This window comes from Tachysurus fulvidraco, chromosome 19, assembly GCF_022655615.1.
Source record: "Tachysurus fulvidraco isolate hzauxx_2018 chromosome 19, HZAU_PFXX_2.0, whole genome shotgun sequence".
NCBI lineage: Eukaryota > Metazoa > Chordata > Actinopteri > Siluriformes > Bagridae > Tachysurus > Tachysurus fulvidraco.
The window spans coordinates 7254523-7265129 of NC_062536.1; the positions used below are offsets into that span (position 1 = coordinate 7254523).

General features: G+C 40.0%; 1 protein-coding gene across 2 annotated transcripts in view; it reads right to left on the reverse strand.

Annotated features, from left to right (window-relative positions):
• Positions 1–1636: 1636 nt before the first annotated feature.
• Positions 1637–10607, reverse strand: part of scyl2 (SCY1 like pseudokinase 2) — a 23388-nt gene continuing 14417 nt past the window's right edge. For both annotated transcript variants that reach the window (XM_027153939.2, XM_027153938.2), the window contains 9 exons: positions 10506–10607; positions 9217–9330; positions 8949–9081; positions 8593–8711; positions 8402–8502; positions 6471–6546; positions 6289–6378; positions 4684–4809; positions 1637–4501 (listed from right to left, as the gene is read on the reverse strand). The exon at positions 10506–10607 is cut by the window's right edge and continues 21 nt beyond it. In XM_027153939.2, the coding sequence (XP_027009740.1) occupies positions 3869–4501; positions 4684–4809; positions 6289–6378; positions 6471–6546; positions 8402–8502; positions 8593–8711; positions 8949–9081; positions 9217–9330; positions 10506–10607 (1494 nt within the window). In that variant the 3' untranslated portion in view covers positions 1637–3868. The remainder of the gene's footprint in view (positions 4502–4683; positions 4810–6288; positions 6379–6470; positions 6547–8401; positions 8503–8592; positions 8712–8948; positions 9082–9216; positions 9331–10505) is intronic.

The window sequence follows — 10607 nt, forward strand, 5'->3', positions numbered from 1 at the left end:
ATTTTCCAAACACATCCATTAGGGGTGTACTCATTTTTGCACAATGATCTTAAAACATTTTGTTAATAGAGTTCCAATTTTGCCTTTGGTACTGAATAATCTAATTTAAAGCAAATAAACCATTTGCACAAATATGTTATTGTATAGAAAACCATAGCAAGTATTAAGTTTAAAGCAAGATGGAGGTTTTACTGAGAAATCTGTAGAGAACACCTCCACCACCTAGTGGTAGGGACGTAGAAATAATACTTTCTTAAATAATAATAATAACTAATAACTAAATAATAACTTTCTTTTTCCTTTCCTTAATGACTTCACTGTCATTTTGACCAATAATTGGCTCACAGCTAGATGTTTTCAACATAAATATTATAATAAATTTTTTATAAAGTGTTTATTTTTAAATTATAGGTATGATGCCAAATTATGTCTGTTAAAGCAAATGGGTGATGATTTGATGCGTCATTTAAAGCAATGCTAAACTAGTAGCCACATGACAGGGAAATGTGATCTCATTTCTACAAAACTACAAGAGAGACAAACCAGAGCCTGGTCTGATGAATCTTGATTTGTACTGAGACATACAAGTGATAGGGTCAGAATTTTGCACAAGCAGCATAAATCCATAGACTCAACCTGAGTTGTGCCCACAGCCCAGGCTGATATAGGTGCCGTAATGGTGTGGGGAATGTTTTCTTAGGATACTTTCTGCCCTTGAATACCAGTCAGTCATCACTTGAATCCCACCGACTATTTGTGTATTGTAGCAGACCTTTACAGACACAATGTACCATCTTCTAATGGCTGCATCAACACGATAATGCGGCATGTCACAAAGTCGTCTCAGCCTGGTTCACGAACATGACTGTCATGTCAGAGTTCCTCAGTTGCTGTCCTATTCACCGGATTTCACTCCAGCAGAACTCCTGTTGGATGTGGTGGAACGGGAGGTTCACAGCATCAACACGCACCTAAAAAAACTGCCGGGATTTTGTACGTATTGAAAGTGGAATCCATACCATGAGGAAGTGACTTACGTATAAAAACAACTCACTGAGCATTTAGAAACCTATACTAATACAAAGGTCCCAGAAAGTATCGAGGCTGTTTTGAGAGCATTCTTTGACAATCATTTGGAAGTCAGTGCCTCATTACTGTATTTGAGTTTACTCACAAAATCATTGCACCATTTCCCATTGTTTGAAGATCTTTATTTAAACCCATCTGGATATTTTTCAAATCTATTTTCTGTCCAAAACTATACACTGCAATTAGGAATCTACACAATCATATCTGTTTGACAAAATGACCGAAAAGCTTTGAAGAGAGAGTCAGCGCGTGTTTTTTGAGAAATATTTACAGATTTTCATCAAATTGTCAACTTCAGACAGTACAGTCTCATAACACAATACAAAGCTCACAAAAGTGCCACACTGTACACATATTACATTGGTATAATATAAAGATAGAAGAATAGGCTTTGTTTCTTTTTTTTATTTAATCTTTGATTTAGAGGCCAAATTACTTATTGGCAACTGAAACCAGATCATGACAGAGCAAAGTAAAGTTCAAAAGGTAATGGATGAAATATAAATATGTTATGAGATTCTGTTCTATTTCAGGTTCTTACTTTCAGTTTAAATCTAAAATAACTGGAAACGACTCTGTCCATATATGAAAACCGGATGTAGTAAAACACGCAATTGACTTCAAGTCAATTTGACAAAACCCTTCCAAGACCTATTATTGCACACCTCTCTTCATATAAGGCTTCTATCTTTTGTACATTTGTACTCAGAGGTCCCCTTTATATAAGTGATCCCAGGATAATATATTAAAAAACACACACACACAAAAAAAAAACATGTTAACTAATGTGAAATAAATCTCATTTTACTATAAACATCATTCATATGATATGTAAATATAATACACAATCGTGATATTTATTTGGTCATGATAAAGAATAAAAGGTTAGGTCTGTCTATTTTTTAATCTGTTCAGTGTCGATGCTACGGTCACGTGGGCTCCAGTAAAAACGATCAGTAACAAGAAAGGCAAAGCACTAAACAGAAATGACTCACACAAACTAAACGAAAGCAGCTGGACAAACACAAAGCAAGACCTACACGTACGCTACAGTTCACTGAAGGTTTGTAGATTATACCCATCGAGAAATCTTTCCAGATCGAAGAATCTACGAGTCTGAGTAAAGAGTAAAGAGTCTGCTTCGGTCACGGACAACAAAAGTTTGCTCCAATACCACACTGTTAGCTCATAATAACTCCAGCATATGTGTAAAAAATACAAAACATTCTCTCATTCTCATCTAAATCATAACCTCACACTTCACACCAGCCATAATCAGGACCACAATTTCACCAACGTGTGAGCGTGGTCCGTTCCTGAAATACTAGATGATTCAAATCTGAATATCTGGGCTAGATTTACATGACTAGCGCAAACGAGATTTGGGATTAATTTACTCCACAACACTGGTGAGAAGTGACGCATTGATCCTACATTGAATATTGACATTGTGCTGATGCTAACCTGAAACATTCCACCTGCACATTGATGCAGATATACAATCATCTAATCATGTGGCATCATGTGTGCAATGTATAAAATCATGCAGAAACAGGTCAAGAGCTTAAATTAATTTGCACATCAAACGTCAGATTTGGGAGAAATGATGCATGGATGTTGCTAGAAGACAGAATGGTTTGGGTATTTTTCCAAAAGTGTACACACACAACGTATACACAGTAAAAACATCCTAAAAACATTCAAAGCAGCTCATCTAGAAACCGACATCCATATTACAATGTTTGAAGCTTTTGAGTTGTATCTGCATCATCTTAACTGGATTGCTGCAGGTAATAATTCTGTATTAATTCACCTTACAAGCGACATCTGCAACTGGGACACAAGGGGGAAAAAAACACTGGATCGGGAATTCCCTCGTTACACTTATTAGTATTTCTCCTGATGCAAAACAACACAGAATCAGATGCATCGGTCACAATTTAATTTGAAATGACATCATTTGAGATTTATTAAGTGATGCCTATCGGTAACAGAATTAAAGGCTATTTTGGCAAATTACACAAAAATGACTTTATATCTAATTTAAAACTAATGGGTGGTCAATTGAGTCAATTCAATGGGGCATCAAACACTGCTGAATTCAGCCTGTTAGACTCAAAAACAATAAAACAGCTCAGTGAGATCACATGGAACAGTAAAAAAGTGCACAATTGGAGGAATGTATGAGCCTAAGCCTCACTTTAAACAATGCATCACCAAGTTGGAGGATGATTATTAGTAGTTACATCAGATATTTGCTTTGATTTTTTCAGGACAGAGCTAATTGTAAATGATTACAGAAAGTCCTGGTGTTGTGTTGTGAGCAACAAGAAGGAATTCTGTAGTGATGGCTACACAAATGACCAAAATACTCATTATCATCAGGTTCCAAACTCACTCTTCCAAAAGTAGACCAAGAAGGTGGAAAGCTAGTAAAAAAGATCCTGCACCATTTCCCATTCAAGTAAATTGTTGTCTTCACCAGGTGAAGCCCCACCGTTGTTTTACCTATTTTACCCATTCTCCTTATTTAGGGGAAAAGTCTGATATCTTGTGTGTGTTTAGAGAACAAACTGACTGAATACGTTTAAGCCTAATATTCAGTATTCGGACAAGGACAACATGTCCTGTGTGACATGTGACCCTGCGTGGTTAAGGCTGGTGGTCATCCTCTGATTGACTGTAAGGTTCAGCACAATAGGGGAAAAAAAAAAAAGGTCTGCCTTGATTAATCTCCTTTCGCTTTCCGTCACTAGTCAAATCCAAACGAAGGAGCCTTTTAACCGAAGAGGTCTTTCAGATCGTTATTGACCGACATGCTTTGCTTTAGCATGCCTGTATTCATGGTGGGAGCAGCAGCAGCAGGCTGAGAAAAGTTCTGAGGGCTGAAGAAAGGGTTAGCCTGCATCCCGAACCCTCCCTGAACCCCAGTCATGCCTATCGGTAGTGCCTGCATGGGTGCAGTCTGAGAGGGCTGGCCTGCACCAAGCTGGTTTATCCAGGGGGAGGGTGCAACACCTGTAGCTGGTTTGGGAACCATTTGGTTGAGGCTGACTTTGGGCTTGTTAGCTGAGAATAGCGAGTCCAGGGCGGACATATCGGCTGGCTTGCTGGACTGATTCTGGTTCTGTGAGAGGGCATTGAAGTTTGGGGTACTGTTGGTGCTGGCCATGCCTCCATAGACACCGGGCGCAGTAGTCTGCATGCCCATACCTGCTGTTTGGAAGCCCATGGGAGAGTTGAACCCATTGCTGATGGGGGCCAGGGTGCCCATGCCAGCCATAGTGGGTGTGGAGGAGAAGCCAGATGAGAGAGTGCCGGTCTGCATGGGTGCTGTTCGAGAGCCAGAACTCAGAGAGAGACTGTTCAGTGAGTTCATATTGTTCAGGAGACTGCTGGTCAGGTCTTTCGCCTGGGAAAGGAAAAGAAATGCATTGTTCATATATGAGCTCACATTTCCCATAACCGTTATAGACTGAGGGATTCGTATTACGTTTGTTTATAAAGCAAACAAAGTCAGTAGTTAAAAGTAGCCAAAAACAAAGGTCACAGATCAGATTTATGCAAAAACGTCCTCTGAACAATATGTTTAACCTGAGTGCTTGTGGATGTTGAGGCAGGTTTGATGCTCTGTGGTGCCAAAGGCTGCTGGTTCCTCAGTTTTGCTGCTTGCTCTTGTTCCTTAGCCAAGCGCTGCTTCTCCTCCAATGTCAGAGACACCTAAACATAAAAGATTACAGCTTAAAACATGAGCCAAGAAAAATAATCAATGATCTTTGTTGCATGATTATTTTTTCGCTTCTTTTGTGGAAAACTACAAGCACAGGATTCTTTTAAACTGATTAAACTGATGACACATGAAATTAGGTTGTAGTTAGCTCTACTCGTGTCCCATACATGCTCATTTTTATTCATGGGACACGTTTTACTGCCAATATTGTTGCTATACTTATTGCCGCCACTCTACAAAAGGTTTACAGTTACAGTCCGTGTTCTGACGATTTAACATCCTGTGTATTTATTGTTCTATTTATTTACCATCACACACGTGTTTGTGCACTTTATGTAGTCTTGCGTATTGCAGCATGGTCCAGGAGAAATGACTTTTTTGTTCCAATGTGTACAAGGAATAACAATTAAAAACGGTCTTGATCTAGGATCTATTCCATTACCACCATGTGCCTGGCAGAAACATCATCTTATATTATATGATGCAGATATACACTGCTGAAGTTTACATACAAATGCTAAATCTTGTTTCAGAAAGTTTTATTTTAGCCTCAGAAAAAATTGATTTGTTGTTAAGGGGAACGCTAGTTGCGACACCCAGAGATAAACACCGTTACTATGGTAACCAGCAACCACCTTCTGAAGACTTCGAGGTACAGCAACTGGTGATGCATGAACGTTCCTTCTAAACTCGTTACCTTTTGTCTAATACCTTAATAAATTTGTCCTCTTTGCTTGGTTGAGGCGACTTTTTGTTTTCTCAGTCAGTACAGGTTAGTTATTTCTGATGATGATAACCTTAACAGTGGAGTATATACAATAAACTACGGTGGCTGAGAAGTGCAAAACACATTATCAAATCCAAAAACACAATGACAATTCAGACAACCCGGAAACGGTAGGTATCGTTTGTGAATGGAAACTTATAGCTCATCGGACGAGACACCTGTCACTTAAGATATACAGGTATGGAATCTTATGTGTAATGTGTAAAGTTCTCTGTTTAAATATAAGAAAATAACAGAATTGATCCACAGTAATCCATTCCTTCCATCCATTCCAACTTTTCCCTGCGGCAGACTGTTGAACTTCATGTATACCTTGAGTGACAGGTGTCTTGTCCAGTGATCAGTAAGTGTTCCAATCACAAACTATACCAACCTCTTTCGGGTTGTCTAAATTGTCGTTGTGTTTTCGGATTTGTTATTATGTTTTCGGATTTGTTAATGTGTTTTGCACTTCTCGGCCACCGTAATAAACGCACAAAATGACTGAAAAAACGGATTTAGCACAAAGACTTTTTTTTTAAACATACTACTCAAATAGTCGAGTGTAGTACTGAGTAGATATGAGAAGGTTCTCACAAAATTTAGCAACAGAGCACTGCCCACATTTTACTAATCAAATGTCTCCACACGTTGTGCAATCAGTATGTGTTTCCGTGCCATGTCTGTGGTGTGGTGGACTCACTCTCGAGGGCTGGGAGGGAGCGGCAGAGGAGCCGTTCTCTTTGCCGTTCACTCCTGTGCTCCCGGAGCTCCCGCCAAAGACGTCATCGATCTAAGAGAAACACAGGATGCTCATTTCTTTCCACTGTGACAAGGCGATTATTCAGCTGTACTGTATCTAAGAAAATCTAGAACAGCACTCACGTCTTGAACTTGATTTAGTGGACTGGGGTTGCTCTTTGTCTCTTCTGATGGATTTAACTGGTTGAGGTTAAGGCTCCTATAAATGATAAATTCATATTAAACACACAATAGAACAAGAGATACTATTATTATAAATTGCTACGGTATGTGTTTCTGTAGGCAAATGCATCTTGTTCTGTTCCAGACTATGAGATGACTCAGCATGGTGGCTGCATACAAATCCCTCTCAGCATTTTGCACAACTCCTTACTGTTTTTAGTGATCGCAAACTTGAGCCTGATGGATGCCGAGAAGAACCGAAATATTTCTTCCTGACTCACATCTTGACAGAAGTACACTAAGGTAATCTCTCGGAGCTGAATGCGAGGTCATACACATAATTCTTCAGTTTTATTTTACACACAATGTGCAAAATAACAAGAACCTGATCACATTTTTATGGTAAACAGTTTTATTATATAACTTTTTATGCTGTTTTTTTTTTAAATATCCACACTGATCAGACATCTTGCTATTTGCATGTGTTAAGTTGAATTGTTGTGTGCAAGATGCAGAAAAGTGGCACGAGCAATAAGAGCAAGGTTATACAGGATAGTATGTTATAATAGTCTAAACACTGACACTCATTTGTGGTACATAATAAGATGATAGCGCGTTACAGAGACGTCTCATAGAGGGTTTTTACACCTGGAGACTACATGCATTTTCTGTGATCCGATAGCTATCCGATGGTAAAAAGACCAGGTGTAAATGCCCTCCGAAATGGTTTCGAGACGGATATAAATCCGATCGTTCAAACCCCTTCAGGAGGTGGTCTGGGACACGTTTCAGGTGTAAATGAATGTGGTTGTTCAAGCCACATACGTCAGCGCTATACTCCTCCCAAACGGAAGTACGTCACTCGCAAGTAACTACCGAGTCGTGCATCGCGCCAGAAACAAATATGTTTTCCCACCAGCGCTGACTCCGATCTTTCACCCAGGTGTCTCGTTGGGTCTTAAAATGCACTGCTGCCTCCAGCGAATATGCAGCAAACAGTAAATGCTGTTTTTTGTAGCAACCGCATACACCAAAGCGTGTTCCATTTCAATTACCCCGGAAATGACGTAAAATAAATTTGCATATTGGGCGGGAATAGAAAGATCGGGTTTATACCCGATTCGCCGAGACGCATTTATGTGGCCTAATGTAAATGGAAGAGTTTTAACAAATCAGATAGCTATCGGATCAGAGACAACACATGAAGTGACCAGGTGTAACAAGGCCCTTAGACATTGACTTTTTACTTGGCTTTTTTAGGTTTTGACTCATCACACTTGAATGATTTACCTAGTGATTATAAACTCTACTGTAGGTAAACAGAAACCTGGGTTACTGTGTTTGATGTTTCACACTGTTAATACCTTACCTGGGGTTAACAATTAATCCTAACTATTAATAATCTGATGTAATACATAAACCACTGCATATTTGGGGTGAGGACCAAAATGACTGGATGAATACAGCACGTAACTGCTTTAAATGACGACCTTTACCTCAACCTGACTGTAGCTTCATTCTAAATAATGTGACAATTTTTCAGTCGATTTCTTCAATACTTGGTTATTTCTGTTTGTACTGAAAAGAAAATTCTTCCCAAATTTCCATCCCCAAAAGGCATTCTTCCTTAAAAAGCTGCAACTGCTGTAATGTAAAACTCATGGGGTTTCTGTGACTGTACAAAGGACATGATATGAGGCATGTCCTTGTTCGATATCAATCGTGTGTCTGTTGCTAAGTATCTCGCTGTAACATTCCGCATCGGTTCACACTGTGCTTCAGAGAAATGCTACAGAGTGAGCCGTTCCTTTACCCGGGGTTAATAGCAGGGATTAGAATGACCATAGCTCAGGGTTAAGTGCAGTGAGAAAAGCTCTAGAGAGATCTGGCACCTTTGCTGCTCCTGCATGCTCTGCAGCTGCTCCAGCTTGGTCTTGTGCTCTGCCTCCATCCGATTCATCATCTCTCGGATTACAGCCATGAAAGAGTTAAACTGAAACACGTGAAAGAAGGCATAAATCAAGTGCAGTGTGTGTGTGTGTGTGTGTTTACTTTTTCCAAATCTCAGAGTGTGTGTATTTACCTGGCTGAGATTAAGGTTGTTGTCGATACTAAGAGAGACCAGATGAGGCAGACTTTTTCCTGCAAGATGCTCTTTTGGGATTCCTAACTTCTTATGAGCAAATGTGCACTTATAGATGCCTAGATTTCAAAAATAAAAAAAGCAAAAATAAAAAAAAAAACACTCGTCACAACCTTCAAACAGGAACAGTACACATGGTTCAGTGCAACTGTGAAACTCCTGAATTACTTCCTGTTCTTTGGTCCTTGTTAGGGTTTGCCTTCATGGCAGCTATTAGTCACCGTTCCACATGAGGATATTTAATTAATGATTCTCGCTGCCTATAACTAATAACCATCATGATAAAAACCAATTACCCAGAATGCCCATGAGGACAGCAGGCTCACGGGAGGGTATCTGCTGTAAGAATGGGAGGATCTCATCGATGACAAACCACTTATCTAGATATTCCAGAATCTTCCCGAGACACACCAAAGAGTTCACCCTCACCTACAGGTAGGAAGGGAGACAGTTGTCTTAACACAAATACAAGATAGCAAGAAGGGAAACAATGTACAAAGCAAAACCTTTGCATGCTGCTGAATGATGTTATTATTCACAACAGCGTTTTGAATCGGAACTCACAGCCAGAGAGGACGTCTGTAAACAAGCCGATCTGATCCGAGGGATGAGTGCGTTCTTCATGGACGGATAGTCAATCAGGTTGGCAAAGGTGGGGATAATATTCAGGCACAATTCCTGCAAACAAAATGATTTGAAAGCATGGTACATATTAAGCGCACATGATATACTCTTATACTAATATTTTAAGACCAATATTAATATTACAAGAATTCACACTTCGCATTGGTGGATCGTAACCAGGTTGTAAGAACTTCTTCAAAATGCCAAAAGAAGAAACAAGAGCAAGAGACAAAAAAATCCTCGACCCAAATTAAGGCTGATGCTGAATGCAGCCCAATAACCATAACACAGCATCTGTGAGAGAAGAGCTTAAAAAAAAGTCTTCGAAATCCACGTCTCCTCCCACACCACAAATTTGCCCTGTTAGGAATTTGAAAGGGAGCAACAACCATAGGACATCGAAAGATGGAATAAAGTTTCATTCTCGGACAAGAAAAAAATGGTCCTGATGGCTTCCAACGATACCCCACTGGAGATGTTTTCTACCCAGCACAGTGGAGGAGGCTCCATCATGATCTGGGGTACTTTTTCCTTCAACTGGAAAAATGGAGCTTCAGGTTGTGCAGGGCGTCAAACTGCGGCTGGTTACGTGGACATGTTGCAGCAGGCATCCCTCTTGACCGAGGGCCCTTGTCTGTGTGGTAATGACTGGGTCTTTCAACAGGACAACGCTGCAATTCACACCCGTCTCTGACGAAGGACTTCTTCCAGGACAGTAACATTGCACTTCTGGACCATCCCGCATATTCCTCTGATCTAACTCCCCTTGAGAATATTTGGAGATGGGTGGCAAGGGAAGTTTTCAAAAATCTTCACCACACAGAGCAACGTTCTCACCAGCCACCAGGAGCTGCATCAAGCATGCCGAAACCAGTGTTTAAAGTTATCAACAAGACCCGTTGGGCTACTCACTACCGAGCGTTTTTTTTGACACTTAGTTCTGTTATGTTTCATTTTGATCTTAAACATTTGATCAGCTGATGAACAGCCTGTCTGTCAATTTATTGAAAACTGCATTTAAACTCAATCTCTTGCTCAGTTCATAGAACCTGGATATGATCCACCAGCACGAAATGCAACTACTTGAAATGTTTCCCCCGGTCTTAAGGTTTTGTTCGTGTCCATGTTCATGTACCTTGATTATTTAAAGTGTGTACATCAACAATATTGTCACATCCACAAGCACACAGGTTGAATCCTGTTATTTTCAGTGCTAACTGCATGGCTACCTGGATTTGAGTAGAGGGAGCTTCTAGTGCTCTGTACACCATCGGAAGCACACTGTTTTTTATGTCCCCGGTCGGCGTCTTGGTCAGAAGCAGGTCCATCTT